Genomic DNA, 18,022 nt, shown 5'->3' with positions numbered 1-18,022 from the left:
TCTCTGCGGCACCTGGGAGCCCTGGATTTTGTTCTATTATGTCCTTGGCTCGGGTGAGCTTATAGATCATCCTAGGGGACCAAAAGCCCAGTTTAACTCTCTCCAGTTGGTAAACTTGGAAACATCCTGGTAAAGCTAGGGTGTGTGCCAGTTGTAGGGGATGGAGTTGTTCCACTTATCCCATTACAGGCTCCTCCAGAAGGGAAGCAAGAGTAATTGGACTGTTGGATGCCATCCCAAAAAATGTAACAAGAATATATAGACTTTGTTAGATGAAATCCAAGAAAATTCAAAGCAGGTTCCAAGTAATTAAGTTAAGAAGAGGAAGGGCGAGGTTGTAATGGTGCCAAGTTATGCATTTTGTGAGAATAAGTAAATGTGCAAATGATACGTTCAATGAGGTTGTGTTAGGAAAATGATTAAATTACATGGATTTGGGAATACTTTAGTAGTAAAGTTAGCAACAATGTTCAATGTCAGTCAACTACTGCAATGGCCAGTTATATATTGTCATCTATAAAAAAAAAATAACGATGTACGTGAGAGAAATATAATTTTGCCTCTGTATAAGTCAATGGCAAGACCCCATCCTTTGAATATACAAGAGAAATCGGTGTATCAGTTCTTAAAAGCTGCAGAGGTAATCTACAAAATAAATAAAAAAGAATGTTGTGAAAAAATGAATTTATTTACACGAGAAGGAAAGGGTTCTTAAGGGGGGATTTGATATGATTCCAGTACTGTCTGTATAAGACTAGAAAAACTGAACTTGTTTTCACGTGAAAAGAGACGTCTAAGAGGGGATCTGATCACATTGTACAAATCCATACAGGGTCAGTATAAACAGCTCTCTAGTGATCTATTCACCAAGAGGTCTCTACAAAAGACACGGGGTCATCAGTTGAGACTGGAGGAAAGGAGATTTCTGCATCAGCATAGGAAAGGGTTCTTCACAGTAAGAACAATACTGTTCTCTGCCTAAGGATTTTGTATTATCCAACTCTGTGGATATTTTTAAGAAAGGTCTGGATGCTTTTCTGGTTAAACATAACAAACTGTTAAAAGGACAGTAGTATTAGATAGTTGATCTAGGGAGTAATCTGATTGCCATCATGGAATTAAGAAGGATTTTTTTTCCCTGTTGTGGCATAATTGGTAATTGCCCCAAGTAGGGTTTTTGCCGTCTGTTGGCTCAACTTTAGAACTAGGTATGTGTGAAAGGTTGAACTTCATGGACTTAAGTCTTTTTTCAACCTACTATACTATACTATACTAATGAAAACAGCAGTTCTCTGGTGACGTGTTCATTAATAGGACTGTACAAAGAGCCAGAGGACATGAAGTCAGACTTAAAGAAAGACATTTTCACTTACAACAGCAAAGATGTGCGTGGAATTTGCCACCTACTGTGAGAAAACTGAACTGAATCAGTGTACGATTGAGCAGTCAGAGTATGTTTGGAAACAGATCTGCAAGAACAAAAAGCTGACTGATGAGTGTATGCTAAAAGAACATGAATTAATAAAGGTTAAAAACCAAGCAGCACAATTACAGGAGGAACTGCAACAAACTATTGGCCAGCTTGAGGGAGAAAATCTCACTTAGAGAAAAACATTGTGTTGACACGTCAGCAAAACTTCAAGAGATACAACAGTTGCAGGAACAAAGGCTGGTGCGGGAACAAATCAAGTCGGAAATCAATCAGAGATTACAAGGTAAACAAAGCAGCAGCAGCAGCACAGGTGAGACAACCGCTAAAATCAAGCTTAAGTGGAAATGCAAAAAAGACGACGACACAAGAGGTGGATATTCAGAAGAGGTTCTAATGAGGCTGTTGCAGAAGTATGGAGAAGTGCAAAACGTACTTGTGTCCAGTAAGAAGGGGACAGCAATTGTCGAGTTTGCCACATTGAAAGCAGCTGAACTGGCGGTAAAGAATGAAACTGGACTACTTAACAATCCATTGTGAATATCATGGATTGGCAGCCCTCCACCAGAGAAGATTAGTAACATCAACCCAAACTTCTCTACTCAGTCAGTTTCCACCTCCCAGGGACCTTTAAGGTCAGAGTGCGACTTTGAAAGCTTGGTTCTGATGAAGATGAGACAAGCAGCAGAGCGTCAGCGATTAATAGAACAAATGCAGAAAGAAGATGAGGAATCAAAATGCTAGCTACTTTTTTTTGTTTTCTTTTTTCAATAACATTTCTTGCCAGGGGGCAGAAAAATGGACACAGTATCTGAAACGTTACAAATTGTACAAGCAGCAAGTGAGCACATACAGTACAAAACAAGCTGTCTGGAGGAAAAGACTGTGATGAAGAATGGCATGGAAAATAACCATTATGGCCTAAGTGATGGAGGGACTATGCAGGGCCGGCCTTTGGGGTGTGCGACCTGTGCGACCGCACAGGGCGCCACACTCCAGGGGGAGCCACCGCGGGGTCCGCCGCCAGTAGCGTACCTAGCGGGGGGGGCGGGTGCCGCTCATCAGGGAGGCACCCGGCACCCCTCCAGAGACGGACAGTAATGTCCGCCGCTGGAGGAGCAGGCTCGCAAGACCACCGGCTCCCTTGAGTGATTTTAAGCCGGTTCAAGGATCTCCCTTGAACCCGGCTTAAAATCGCTCAAGGGAGCCGGAGGTCTGTTAAAGACCTCGAATATCGCTCCCTTGTGATCCGCGCGGCAACAGCTGCTGTGCGCCGGGGTTTGTTGTCAGATCCCGGCGCACAGCACTGAAGCCGCGCCCACCGCTGTCCGTGCCCTCTGACCCGGAAGAAGACAGAGAGGACAGAAGAACTGAAGAAGAGGAGCGAAGAGGAGGAAAAGAAGCTGTAAGGAGAAAAGAGGAAAGGTAGGAAAGCATTCAGTGCGAGTGAGAGTGGATTAGTATGTGTGGATTGGTATATGTGTGCATTAGTATATGTGTGCATGAGTATATGTGTGGATTGGTGTATATGTGTGGATTGGTATATATGTGTGGATTGGTATATATGTGTGGATTGGTATATATGTGTGTGGATTGGTATATATGTGTGTGGATTGGTATATATGTGTGTGGATTGGTATATATGTGTGGATATGTGTATGTGTGGATTGGTATATGTGTGGATTAGTGTACGTGTGGATTGGTATACGTGTGGATTAGAATGTGTGGATTGGTATGTGTGTGGATTGGTATATATGTGTGGATTGGTGTATGTGTGTGGATTGGTATGTGTGTGGATTGGTATACGTGTGGATTGGTATACGTGTGGATTGGTATATGTGTGGATTTGTAATTGTGTGAGAGTGATGGGTGTTATGCTGTACCATTTCCAATGTCTTTTTCATGCTCTAATTATGCTTTAAAAGTACATCATAACTCCCATTACTCTATACTGTTCCATACAGTGGCAGAGCTGGGAGGCAGAGGCCTTGCACCCCCACCGCAGGACTCCTGAAAGGTAAGTGAACTTCAAAGGGAAAAGGGTAGATAGTTAGGAGGGGGTAGATAGGGAGAAGGGAGTGAGGGAGGGGAAAGGGGGTAGATAGGGAGAAGGGAGTGAGAAGGGGTAGATAGGGCAGAAGGGAGTGAGAAGGGGTAGATAGGGCAATCATACTCCTATCATGCCAAGTCTGCGAGTACATCCTGGAATCTGGGTATGCCTGGGCATGATAGGAATGTGATTGCTGTTAATCATATATATATATATATATATATATATATATATATAATATTGTTATTTAATTGTTTTGTCCTATTTTGGTGTGTTACTTACTTTAAATAAAAGTGTTAGATTTCTTTATGGTGTGTGGGGGGGTCATATTCGGTTTTGGCCAGGTAAATGCTGCACTTTCGGTTTCAGTCCAGAATTCGTTTCGGTGCATCCCTATTACTAAGCCAGCCAATGAAGTGGTAGGCCTACACCACATCAATGTTTGGCGTAGTATATAGTGATTGGGGTTTTGTTACAAGTTTTTATTCCTTTCTTTTTTTGGGATGGGGGGGCACCAGAGGAGTAGTCCGCACAGGGCGCCAGAACACCTAAGGCCGGCTCTGGGACTATGCATGGTGCTGGAAGTACTGACCAACTAGCAGAGCAACATGGCAGTAAGCTGCTCCAGGGAGCAGGTGGTCCCAGTCCCAGTAGAAACCCTACTTCAAAGATGGAACCTTCTACAGGCGACAGTAAGGTCCATCCTTTACATGCATCTAGGGTAAATGGCCATAAACATGGGCTCGGCATTAAATGGAGTGATGGTGAACAAGCTACTGGGAAACAGCTGTAAGATGGAGTGCACTTGGCTGTATCGTGTAGACCACACAGGGTACAACTTTTTGATGAGCAAGCTACGATGGAGAAGAGACGTGGCTGTGCAGTGTGTTTCCCATTCACTGATGGTTGCAGAAATCCAGAAGGGCAGATCGATACAAGGAGAAAGTCTCCAATACCAGGACGCGTTTATGGTGTGTGGAAAGGAAAACCCCCTGATGCCAACCTAAGAGGGACGTCATCAGCAGAGCTGCTTAGTCCCATGGTCGCTCAGCCCCATGGTTCTGAGCTGGTGGGGAGGATATGTGAGATTGTGAACCCCAGGGAGATGATTAGCATGGCATCTGAGTACAGCTGCTATGCAGATTATACATATGGGTCCCTGGGGTGGAGCAATTGGAGAGCAGGGTGGGCCAATGCTCCATTCCCCCATTCTGTGGAAAATCCATGCCGGCTTTTCCAGGAGGCTAGAAGTCTGCAGGATCCAGTACGGGATTTCTATGAGGCCGGCATCAGGCACAGGTGCTAGGCATTAAAAACCACTGGAGCCTGATACTCAGAGAGACTGTTGGGGGAAGAGGAAGTTCCCTGTGCTCCCAGGGCAAGGAGAGGCCCCGAAGAAGACCATCCCTGAGTCAAGTGAGGCAATACCTGCCTGGACATTTTGTGTGCTGTCTGGGGGAGGTTTTCCAGAGCCTGGCATAGCTGGGTCTGGCTGGGAGGTTGAGGTAGTGGGTGATTAGACTGGTCAGTCTGGACCAGCATAGTTCAGTTAGAGAGGGCTCCAATTGGGAGCTAGGTTTTCTTTTTATGATTTGGTTTTTGGGGTTTAAGTGATTAAAATAAAGTGCTGTTTTGTTCAAAGCTGCTGTTCCTGACTCTGATTGCACAGAGGTTGCGTAATCTGGGATTTTTCCCCGTCCATCCAGTAGAGCATTTGTGAGGTCAGGCATCACGTTGGACGACAAGGCCTGGCTTGCAATCTTCGTTCCAGTGTATACAGCTCATACTTATAATATTCATACGTACTGACCCAGGTAGTCTGAAATTTTTTTTTATTTGAGTACATGCATTGGAGTAATTCCCTATTACCACTGTTGGACAAAAAGAACCAAATGATGGGTATACCATTTCACCCAATATGGTGAAAGGTGCACATGATGAACACTCAGCTATACGCATCTTCTAAGGTCTTAATGTTCTTTATATTTACATACATTTTATAGATAGTAGATTTAGCTTTTAAACTGTTTGCAAAATAATACTTCATAAAGCAAGGAATAACATGCCTTGGTATAATAATAATAATATATATTATATATTGGATAAATTGCATTGATCACTGCTAATATAGCTTCTATTTAGGAACATTGTTATGTATGGTTTGAGGGCATGTAAGTAATTTTCTGATAACCCCATTGTTCTCCACTGTTAAATGAGCTTGTCTAGCAGTCTCAGACGGGTTGCACATTAACTTAATCCTAAATCTAGTTGCCAGGGGAGACTGCATTGGAAGCATGGGCTGTAAAACAAACCTCAGAATGTGACTACACTTTTATTATACAAGATCGCTTGGGAAAAGGGGTAATAGAAACTATTCACTGAATATCTCTGCTAGCGTTTGAGTATCATATGACCATACGTCTCACATGGCCCAACGTCCCCCATGGCCAAAAAGGAAGACTTTGGTTTTAGGGGGTGTAGATTTTGTGACCTCATAATTATAGTCATTTATGTAATAAAGGCACTTAGAAAAAGAATACTGATTTATAGACCCATTTCTTGTTGTTTCTATACATATCATTGCAACTTAGAGCTGCGGGTTTACGACGTTTACGATATGATTTCTTTTTTCCTCTTCTTCTGCAACCACAAGAGCAACGGTGTTGTTATTATTTTAATTCTATTCGCTCAGTAAACACCTTGCTGAGTTCTGTAATACTAAGGCCACAAAGAGTTAACAATGCACTCACAGACACACAACTGCATTGGATGTGTTGCTCGTATCAGTGAGCCCACTGGCCACAAGATAGTTCAAATAGCCTACTGTACTTTGTGAATAGACTCACGTGCTTGGAGTGACTCACGGAAACAACCATTTAAAGGCCATTAAACCCATTGAACTAACTGGCTTGCCGCACCCTTTCCCATAACCGGGTGGTAAGAGGAAATAGTTCACAGAACTGCATGACACCCAGCAATGCTACGCAGCCAGGTGATTCTGTTAGACGTTGCTAACAGATACCAGATATTTTTCTTTCCCCGCTTTCCTTAAACATTAGAAACACTTTATTATTTTAGGCGACAGATCACAAGACTTGTCTGTACAACTCAATCCATTTACAGTGAATGTTTTTGATCTTTACAATGGCTAATGGTTAAGCAATGGCTTTCTATAAACCAGGGCTAGTAAATAGCTGACTTCTATGACCAAAAAAAAGTACTGAAGTCTGCAAAGTTTCCAGTACACCCATAAACCAAATGCTAAGTAACAATATTCTACAGGATATTAGGTTTATTAAGTGTATTACTGTAACATTTGTCACAACGGCTATTTATTCCATTTGATCTATACAAAGATACATGCCATATTTCATAGAATAATTGCTATACGACATTGAGACCTGGGCAGGAAAAGAAGTGACGTGAGACCAAAGCCTCATTTCTGATTCTATGACAAGCTCTTAATCGTCTAGGATTGCTACATTGACCGTTTTCCCAGGAGACGTGCTTTTCACATGCAGCTGACAGCATGTATAAAGTGGATATAGAGGCAAAAGGTGATCATTGTTGACCTTATTTGCATGTAGCTACCCAGAATCCCTTGTGGTTGTGGCAGCACCATGAGATTTCTGAGGGATAAAACAAGCCTTCTGGCTTGTCTGGTGTTTGTAGATTAGTGTTTAATAATACTTCTACTACAAGCTTACAAGTAATTGATTCTTTAGCTTTATACACGTGTCATGCACATTGTCAGCTATCAGAGATAGGCAAAGTGTCTGCGACAAGGCCTGTGAGGTCCATAGAACATCATTAAATTGTCCACCACAGACCCCAGGAAATGTCCACCATGAGCAATGTTGGTGCCGACCCCTGTCAGGTACTATGGAGCAGTGTTAAACACAACGCGCAATGATACCAATTACCAACATGGCCCTGATTGAGATTGCTCATTTACATTTCAGGCTAGAGATAGATGAGATAAAAACAGAGTGGCGGGAAGGGTATTTTCCAACTTGCTGAAAAACAAACAAGTGTTCTTTCTTTTTCTTTCTCTCTCTCTCTCTCTCTCTCTCTCTCTCTCTCTCTCTCTCTCTCATCACAATTATCATACAAAAACTGGAATGGGAGAAACAAAAGTTAGACAAGTATCAGTTTGTCTTAGTGTGTGTAAATTCTAGCAATTCTTGGCACTATATAAATAAAAACATAATAAATAATAATAATAATTGAATTGAAATCTATCACCAAGCCCTATAGCAAAATCAAATATGTTTAGTGAACTTCTAAATTACATTTATAGTTAAAGAAAGCCCCGTTAGTCATAAAACCTTATGATTATTCCATGGGTCTTCACCTCCATTCCACAAAAGGCTCAGAAACATTTACAAAGTCAAGTAAACATTTATTTTTTTGCCGGGCAGCAGCTCCACAGTCTCCAGGATCGTATCAAACTCACATTTGTAACACAACATGTGTTGCTAGAAATAATGCTGCTTCAATGTTTTAATCCAATGTATCCAGGATACACAGGCCCATATATTTTCCTTTAATGTCTTCCTTGTAACCTACATGGGATTACGGTATATATGAAAAGATATTTTTGTCTATGGGAACAGCAGCTTTAATTCATGTGCATTTTACTGGCACTCAATTCAAAGCATACATTTCCAAATCAATTTACAATTGTAACATGTTTCAAATATTATGAAAAATGAAACAATAAATATTGCTGCACCTGAATTTAAAGTTTCTTTTACTCTTGTTACAAAATAAATACAAGGTGCGCTACGTATAATAAATAAAAAATATTTTTGATCCAGTGTATACCATGTAACAAAAATTGCCCATTAAAAAAAATAAAATATATATATATATATATATATATATATATATATATATATTAAAAAAATAAACTTAATTTCCAAAGATGGGATATAAATCTTCAGACATGGTATCGCAAAATAAAAAAAAATAATCAAATATACAAAAAGTTAAAGCAGGTTAGAGCGGTAACACGCGTGATCCGGAGAAATACAATGTTCTGTATTACAAGCTGAGAGCGGATCGAGACAAGACTCAAAACCTACAGCCTGCTTGGATCAATTATATATCATTTCGATATATATATCATGTATATTATATATTCGATATATACTGTAATATTATATTTATATATCATATCTGCACACCAGGAGGTTTTGTTATCTAAGGAACGTAAAGCAGGATTTACTCCTATCACTCTCAGCCCATAAGATGACGTGTGTCACCTCTCAGGTTACTTTAAGCTTTATCTCTTGTAGCAGTATTACGCTACGTGTATTTCTTTCTTTTTCATTTCGAGATATTATGCCTGAAGAATTATTTCCCACATATATCGGGCTTCTCGGGGGTCTTTTGGCGTATGTTCTGGTATTCAACCGACAAGTTAGAGTTTTAATAGGTTTTAATAGGTATGATGTGTATATATCCCTTAACTTGTGATATATATATGTGTGTGTGTGTGTGTGTGTGTGTGTGTGTGTGTGTGTGTGTGTGTGTGTGTGTGTGTGTTGTTATAGATATATATTTGCTTATTTCCAGGTTTCTCGGTTATGCTCTGTTTGGGCCCACGCAAGTTTAGGGTATATGTAATAGTATATGACAGCTATGTGCTTGTATACGGGTTTCCCAGGCACTGCTTGGGCCCACACTAGGTTCTGCCCAGAGCGCACTGACTGTAACGTGAATGAAGTCCCCGCTCGCATTATATATTACATGTGTTGTAAGCTCTATTACTGAATTATTTTCCACACTTTTACACGTTATTAAAAGTGAACACTAACCGACTTCTGAGGTAACTCCTCAATCCTCTTAATGAAGGCGGAGCTCGGGTCACATGATCGCGCACCAGGAACAGGCGTTTACCTCACGCGTTCGTTGGAGCGGGGAGTGGACGGAAGGCGAGAGGAAGGGGAAGGGTGATTTGAGCCTTTCCGTGGTCCGTCGCCGAGTTACCCTTTGCTACGTGTCCTGTCACGGACCGTTCCCAGTAACGGGGAGAATGAAGGGCTCTTGCGAAGAAGTTTCAAGTCCCCCGGGATCCTTGGGTCGGGCCTGGAAGCGGATGTCATGGCTGTACTACCAGTACCTGCTGGTGACAGCGCTCTACATGCTGGAGCCTTGGGAGAGGACAGTCTTCAGTATCCTTTTTACAGGCTGTATAGTAGATGCAGACATTCCTGTAGGTTGCGTTCATTAAAGGGTTAATTGTATACCACTGGATCACATATATACATATGTGTGTGCGCAGCATGTAAGTATTACCAAATAGATGGAATAAAGTGGCTACTGTGTTAGTGGTTATCTAAACGTGGAACATGCATTAGGCGTGTCCCATTCAAACATGATTCAGTTTGGGTTATGGCAGTTGTGTAAGCTACCTGCTGATAAAGTTAGTGATACTTAGAGAAATGTAAATTATCTAGCATTTCCACCTTGGTGACTCATAATTTTAAGAACAAAAAGGAACTCCCAATTCTCTCCATCTTAATGCATTCCTTGTAATATTTAAAGTACATGGCGATTGCAGAATATCCTGGTTTATAAAGCGTTAATTTCAATATTGGTTTTGGGAGCTATAAAGAGCTCCAAACTGGGTCTGCGCTTAGTATATTGGTTTAAACACATTGCTGATTGCGTAACGCTGGAACAAAGACTTCTATTGTGCCGCCGTGCTTTCTAGTGTAATTTAATATGAGATATGGATACATTCATTCATTCGAGTAACCTTGTACATGGTAAGTAATATGCTGACACAGCAAACATACCCTTCGGTTAGGTCTCATTGAGCCATTAAAGTTTCTGCTGCGTCTTTTTATGTCTCGCTGAAGAAATGTCTTATGGGGAAACATGTAGTAGCGATGTACAAAATTGGTCCGGTTTTGCACCCGAGGATCATATGTGAGGTCCAGGGCTAACCTCCAAGCTGCTCGTGATGGATTCTGCAGAATCCTCACTCCCATAGAAACTTTTCCCATACCCCCCTCCCCAAAAGTTGGAGTGCACATCTTAAAGGAAGAATGCGTATTAAAGTACTTTTAAATGCATTCCTTTTTCAGGAAGCTGCCTGGGACACCGTAGTGTCCCTTCAAATTGTACCCTTTTAGATCTAGGTTTTGGCTTGAGGGCCAATCAGCCTCTGATGTTGGTAGAACAAAGACTATTAGGAATTTTAAAACTTTGTTTTTACTGTAAATCTTCCTGGCTGTTGATCCAACACAAATTGTTTACAGTAAACATTAGGTACTATGTCATCAATTAACTGGTACAAATAAAGACACAAAAAGTTTTACAGTTGTATTTTGCTATTTCTGGTAAAATACGTGGCTTGTATAAGGACATTTGATGTCATTTGCAGAAAAGGTATTTATAGGGTTACAGTGCTCTCTGTTGTGTCACAACCAGTGCCCCATTCTGATCCACGAGAGGTTTCCGCCATTACTTCGTTTTAAGATTTTTTTTTCAGCAAATGTTACATGTTCCTTTCAGCCAGAGGATAACAAAAGAATATAAGTGGTGGGAATCCCCCCCTTTAAAGCTGCTGCTCTACTTTTTGTGCTCTCTGGAGTGTTAAGCAAATAAACCTTTCCAGATCTGTCACTTTGAATGTTAATTGCATCAAACACGGAAGCGTTTAAGATGCTATGCCAACAGTCTACCAGTGCCTGACTTTGTGTCACATGACAAGCCCAGTTTCCAAAAATAGGAATGATGTGTTTAGTTATAAACGTAGAATAATCACAGTGAATAGTACTGTGTCCTGCCTGCAAAGATACAGCCATGGCTTCTGGAGCAGCTACTGCAAGCGTGGATGGGGATGTGAGCTGATCTGGATCCTGACCCACCTCACAGAGCTGACCCCACATCAGCAGACGCAGGTCCTTAAAGGACAAGCTGCCATAGATCAAAACTCAGCATACAGAATGATACACTAGGCATCTTGTCTCTATTATGTACTGGCCACCCAGTCGTACCTACTATACAATGTAGCGGCGATTCGGTGCCCATGTACCTCCTGGTAATTCAGGTTCTCTAGATCTCCTCCTCCTAGATCTCCTCTCTTGAAATACTTTTTTTGTGGAAAGGAAAGATCTTCCTGTTGAGGTCTAGAAAAAGAATGTGGTCGAGTGTTAATACAAACGATATATATCCTCTATAACCTTGACTTTTCTAGTCATCCTGATGGCAGAGGCAGAAGAATTCCAGAAGCGTACATTTTCAAAGTGCACTAAAACAAAACAAAAAAAAAAAAAATCGGTGATTTTTACGAAATGTTATTACACTTGATTGATTTATACCTCTCTGTTGTGGTGTGGCATCACATTGGGCTGATCTTAGCAAACTGGGATAGTGGTGAAATGCCAAGGGGACTGTCACAGCTTTTACTGACTAAATGGATCTATTTGATTACGTTTTTCTAGCTGAAACCTTGTATTTCTTAACCTGCACACCTCAGATTCAATGTTGGTGTCCATTGTGGGAATGGCCCTGTACACTGGATACATATTCATGCCTCAGCACATACTGGCAATCTTGCACTACTTTGAGATTGTTCAATGACCTAGGAAAGCGCTGCACAGCAAGGACTTGGAAGGGAGCATGTTTCTCTCTGCCGGCATGTCGGGCACCAGGACAGAAACCAGAAGCTAGCATCGTGTGGGACACCTAACAAGTCCTCGTGGGATTGGAGATCATCTGACAACTACCCCATGAAATCTGGAGGACGCTTTTTTAAACAGTGGAAACTGTATTTTTAGCTTTTTTGGTGTTTTTTATCTGTTTGTTTGTGCAGAGGGGTTTACACTGATTCACAAGCCATTCTGGTAACTGCAAGACAGTACCTTTCTTGTCATCATTTTAAATATTGCACTGTAAACATTTTATTTAGTGAGTTTTTTTTTTAACATTTAGTGGGTCTGAACTTGCAGTGTCTCTAACAATGAGCTTTCTTTACACAAATCTGCACTTGTGTGTGTAAAATAATTAACACATGTACAGTTTATATTCAATCACCAATATGATTGCTTAAATACATTCCTCCCCCAAAGGACTTGAAGTAAATCAATAAATCTAGTTACTTAAGATTTTTGTCATTATTTTATAAATATATATGTGGGATGTAAAACTATAATTTAAATAAAAACGTGGTATGCTTGTGAAAGTGATATGAGGCATGACGGAATAATGTGGGTATCTATAAATTATATATTCAGGCTTCGAGCAAGCCCAGTAACCAACTTCATGCTGACAAATCCCATTAAGGACCAAAATACAGGAGATGGAGTTTAATCCTGCTTGGCTCAGTTTTGCTTGCACCCTGTCTTGACGTAGGGCTACAACCCATGCTGGCCCACTCGGCTATACGCAGCCTTTGGCGCAGACGCCAGAGAGAGGGAGAGGAGGATCACGCAACTGGCTTTAAAGAATGCGTAGATTTTGTTTTATTATTAGTAAGATAAGCAGTAAGCAAAGGTTTGTATAAATTACCTAGCATTAAACAAATGACTAACCCCTAATTCAAGTACATAAAACAATCAAAATACAAAGTGGCAGTTGCCAAATGTAAGAAGCAAATGAAAAAACATGCAGCGCCGCATGTCCAATTAGGAAATGTAGGGGTGTGCTAGCTGCTGGCACAAGGTATATTTCTAAATGCCGACCTACCAGTATATACGAGATTGGCATGCTGCAAGCAAGGACTATATATATAATATATATCATAACTAAACACAATAACCATACAGGAAAGCGGAAAGGCTTTCATTTTAATGCCTATGATAGCCGTGATATATAGCATAACTAAACACAATAACCATACAGGAAAGCAAAGGCTTTCATTTTAATGCCTATGATAGCCGTGATATATAGCATAACTAAACACAATAACCATACAGGAAAGCAAAGGCTTTCATTTTAATGCCTATGATAGCCGTGATGTACCCTGTACGGAGGTAAAACAGTTGGATAACACATACCCTGATCTGCGCTCGTCGAAATGATGGAATTAGAGGGGCTTTGTCCCTACTAATCATGCGAAGGCTATCACAATTTGCCCTTAAGAGGGAAAAAAGGATTTAAAAAAAAATCCTCTTTGAAACGTTTACAGTAAGGGCACGTATAGCAAACACGTCAGGGGCACGGAAATCGCCCAGCCATCATATAAATGCTACCTAAACCTCTTGTTATTCCAGACACATTCTAGTTTATTTGGGCCATAGGATCACCAGCAGGATGTAAATAACTACTCCTAATTCTCTAACTAGTCCTTATTCTCTAACTAGTCCTAATCCTAACAAGTGGTGTTAGCCAAAGCAGCAACATTTCTCAGAAGCAATTGCCTACCCCTACAGCCCAGCCCTTAAACTCCTTGCAACTCAGGAAGTTGACCAGAAACAAAGCTATGTGACAAAGGCCATAAGCAACATGAACCAAAAGTTTATTTGGCTGCTGCCCAGACCGGTATCTAAGAGCTGTTACGATCAGACATCGCTGCATTAAAGGGGAAATCTCCTTGAGACTTTAATCCCTCGTTTCTAAGTGTTCTATGAACCTGTAAAGCATCAAATTATATGTCGAAATGATCCGTCCTTATGGTATCTACTTATTTTATAATAAGTCTTCTATGAATAATATAGCATTTATATCAAAAGTGAAAACAATATTTAGGTAACGTATATAATACAAACAAAACAAGTGGAGCTACTATTCATTTCACATTGATGCTCTCCGTGTCCCATATGCCCCAGGGAGCACCCTACTAACTGCTTTTATTTCATTGCTTAAAATTGAAAAAAATGAATAAGTTGAAGCTTCCAACCCCCTCTGCGGTTCACCGTTTCGCACCACTTTCTCCTGCATGTCATACAAACATATTTCTCAACTCGACATCCTCTGAGTCTGTCAGTCAGTGCCGGGCTGTAAAGAAAGTCATTTTCGGTGCAGCGCTCGCCGGCAGAAGCACAGAGGGTGTTTGATTAGGAGATCTGTGCATCAAATCGCACAAATCTCTTTTGCAGCTGCATTGGCGGCCACGCGCGTAATTAGAGGGCCGACAAATTGCTCATTGTTTCTTTTGACATCCTGAAAACATACTCCTTTCAGGGAACACACAATAGTTGGTGAAACTCCACTAGAGGCCACTGGCTGATAACAAATAGTATTACCTTTAGAATTTAGCATGCCTAGGGGAGCTGGCGCTGTTCAGAAACCGTGCCCAGAGATATTACCGGTAATTCATTAAAACAACCAAAAGTGTGTGCGTTTTGTTTTAGAAATAATTGGTAAAAGACCTTAAAAGTTCGAAACATTTACCTTATAGCACGTGGGATCTGAGGTGGAACCAACATTTAATTTCCCAGCACATTACATGAGAGACAGTTAATCCTGGAGACCATATCTCCAGAAGGATATAGATCAGAGAAGGGCTACTAAAGTGGTTCATGGATTACAGGATAAACCTTACCAGGACAGGTTAAAGGATCTTAACATATATAGCCTGGAAGAAAGACGTGACGGGGGGATATGATAGAAACATTTAAATATTTAAAGAGAATCAACACGATAAAGGAAGAGAGTTAATTTAAAAGGAGAAATACTACCACAACAAGAGGACGTAGTCTTAAGCTAGAGGGGCAAAGGAAATATTACTTTACTGAAAGGATAATGGATGCATGGAATAGCCTTCCAGCAGAAGTGGGAGATGTTAATACAGTGAAGGTGTTTAAGCAAGCATAGGATAAGCATAAGGCTAAACTAGATATAAGATAAGGCCAGGGACTAAGGTTTCCTAGGTAGGCAGGACTCTAAAAGAAAACTACAAATAGCTCCCCCCCTGATGGGTTCTTCAGTGCTTTTTCTGCCTGCCTAAAGAAGGATGTCCCTCAGTTTGTTGTTTTATGGACCCTAGGTTGGATCTATATGGATTGGCTAAGTCCTCTAGGTTGAGGGTAGCGTGGGACCATATAGTGCCTGGTCAGGCTGGTCAATTCCTACACCCAATTCTTACCTCCGTATTGGAGTCCTCTGGACTGAGGTTTCGGTAGTTGGACAGGGTATGGCAAGGGCATCTTGCTGGTTCTATGAATCTGCGTTTGAGGGCCAGATGCCGGCTGAACTTGCCCCCACAAGTCATGTTGCTTCCTGTGTGACACCCGACTCACGTAGAGTCTTATAAAAGACATAGCAGAAGAGGTTCTAATGCTATTATGGTGTTTTCACGATATTCACCTGGGCAATTGTAGGCTGATACGCCCACCTTGTTACACATCAAGATGTGGTATGTAAAGTCTCATTTCTGATTGGTGGGTGTGTGTGCTCTGCCGGTGAGTGACCATGTCTACTCCCGATTTACCGGACAAACTGAAGAACAAAAGTCTAAGAAGGTTTCAGCTAAGAAAATGAAAAAATAAACAGTGTTGTACATTAGGAAGGTTTTATATCATGGCTAAAATATGAAATGCAAGCAACCTTCCAGCAGAGGCGTGCGCAACACCCTTCCATCTCTGAGCCTCGGGGTGTCCCACAGAGAAACTCTCCTCTCTCACTTGAACCTGATTTTTTGTAGCCCTTTCAATTTGCCTCAGTCTACTTGGATTCAGAACAAGAATTCCTGATTCAAAATGTTTGCCCTCCAAGGAAGAAGAATTTGTTTCCTGTGGAAGAACACCTTGATTGCGGCATTGAAATTGGCCATGAATGTATTTCAGGATAAAACTCCTAACAAGGAAGCCTTCTTTCACGGCTTATCAAAGCACTCTCCCTCCTTTCCAGTTCATGAGGCACTTGCTAACATTAAGGAAGAATGGGACCATCCTGACAGAAAATTAGGCCTCACCGGGGAGAACAAGGAAGATTTTATCATTCGCTGTTTCCTAAAGATCAACTTCAGTAATGGGAAGTGCCCAAAGTAGATGCGGCAGAGGCAAAGGTAGCTAAAAGAACTGCATTCCCTCTGGAGGATTGCTCTCACTTCTCAGATCCCATGGATAGAAAAGCAGAGATACGCCTTTGAGTCGACCACAGCAGGTTTCAGAGCGAGCATTACATCAGCATCCGTGTCCAGAGAGATAAAAGCATGGCTGACACAGATAGAAGAGCATCTAACAGCTAAAACTCTCAGAGAAACATGTCTGAAAAACATGTCAGTATGACAGTCAACTTTTTGCGTGATATATCTCTGGAGAATATTGGTTTGTGTGCCAGGACCTCAGCTTTATCAGTATCAGCTAGAAGAGCGTTATGGCTTCAGAATTTAAAGGTTCATACTACTTCTAAATCACGATTTCTTAACATACCCTTCTCAGCGAAAGCCCACTTCGGCTCAGAGTTGGAAACAATACTAGAAAAATCTTCCAGGGACAAAGATTGGATGCCGCAGAGACCATTGACAAGAAAATGCTTTCACCCCTTTCACGAGACTTCAGAATTCCAGCAAAGGCCTAGAGGAAATATGACAGATCCTATGATTGGCTCTCCAGAAAGGCTCCAAGAGAGCAGGCTGCTAGGGCACCTTCAGGGGCAGAGGTGGAGGAGAGAGATTCCTGTTTCCTAAATCCTTAGCATGACGCCAGGCATCAAGAGGACAATTAACTGCATTCAGTCGCATTTCCGTATAGAAACTGTAAAATCCACCCTGAGATATTTCACGGTGCAAATAGACTTAATAGACACTTACCTACATGTACCTATTGCTCAGTCGTGCCAGAAGTATCATCTGTCTGCATCATTTCCGGTTTCAAGGCCTCCCATTCTGTCTTCTGTGGCTCAACGAGTTTTCACAAATATTATATCAGTGGTAGCAGGTCATAACAGGAGTGTAGGTATATCAGTCTTCCCAGATCTAGAATACTGGCTCACCATCGCTACTGCTAGAACACCTGCAGATCATCTAGGTTGTCTGGTGAATTGGGGAAAATCTCAGCTCGTCCCTTCCGGATGCATCATCTTCCTTGGTCTCATCGATACATCCCAGGAGAAGGTTGGGTTTTTTTACCTCAGAAGAAGCAGGAGAAATTGACCAGACTGATATGTCAGATTCGGAGTTGAAGAAGACCTACCTTCCAAAGTGCGATGGGACTTCTGGATGTATGACAGCATCAAGATACGCTGTCCCTAGGGCACTGTCGCGCATGAGACCACTTCAGTCTTTGCTACTGTGCTGATGGGATGGACAGACGATATAATTAGACTATCATGTAAGATGACCTCCTGGAATTCTGTCCTCACTGGATTGGTGGTTAGACCAGAACCAACCTAGCTCAGGGAGAGATTGGCTTAAACCTGCACCTCTGGTAATCACCATGGATGCCAGCAGTTGAGGTTGGGGTCCACATTTTACAGATCAAGCTATTTAGGACAGTTGGGACAGAAACAAATCTCATGTCCCGGCAAATCTTCTAGAACTTTTGGCAGATTTTTTAAGCTGGCACCAGCTGTAACAGGGCGAACGGTCCCTGCTCAAAGACGCAGGTGGGGAGTCCCAGATATCGATCTAACAGCCTCCAAAA

At 41.6% G+C, this 18,022-nt stretch overlaps 1 protein-coding gene and 1 pseudogene across 1 annotated transcript; both read left to right on the top strand.

Annotated features, from left to right (window-relative positions):
* Positions 1–1,383: 1,383 nt before the first annotated feature.
* LOC128504413 (dnaJ homolog subfamily C member 17-like) lies at positions 1,384–2,219 on the top strand (annotated as a pseudogene).
* A 7,190-nt stretch (positions 2,220–9,409) lies between these two features.
* On the top strand, positions 9,410–12,682 carry SPTSSA (serine palmitoyltransferase small subunit A). Its single transcript, XM_053474826.1, has 2 exons — positions 9,410–9,658; positions 11,974–12,682. The coding sequence occupies exons 1-2, from the start codon at positions 9,520–9,522 to the stop codon at positions 12,075–12,077; spliced, it is 243 nt and encodes an 80-aa protein (XP_053330801.1). The 5' UTR covers positions 9,410–9,519; the 3' UTR covers positions 12,078–12,682.
* Positions 12,683–18,022: the final 5,340 nt, after the last annotated feature.

This window comes from Spea bombifrons, chromosome 9 (genome assembly GCF_027358695.1).
Source record: "Spea bombifrons isolate aSpeBom1 chromosome 9, aSpeBom1.2.pri, whole genome shotgun sequence".
Taxonomy (NCBI): Eukaryota; Metazoa; Chordata; class Amphibia; order Anura; family Pelobatidae; genus Spea; species Spea bombifrons.
The sequence above is the reverse complement of the archived record's forward strand: the minus strand, read 5'-3'. Positions and strand labels throughout refer to the sequence as shown.

Excerpts from the sequence above, each read along its gene's own strand:
- SPTSSA (XM_053474826.1), top strand. The coding sequence starts at position 9,520 with ATGAAGGGCTCTTGCGAAGAAGTTTCAAGTCCCCCGGGATCCTTGGGT. Across the intron at positions 9,659-11,973 it reads TTGGGAGAGGACAGTCTTCA|ATTCAATGTTGGTGTCCATT; the intron begins GTATCCTTTTTA and ends TGCACACCTCAG.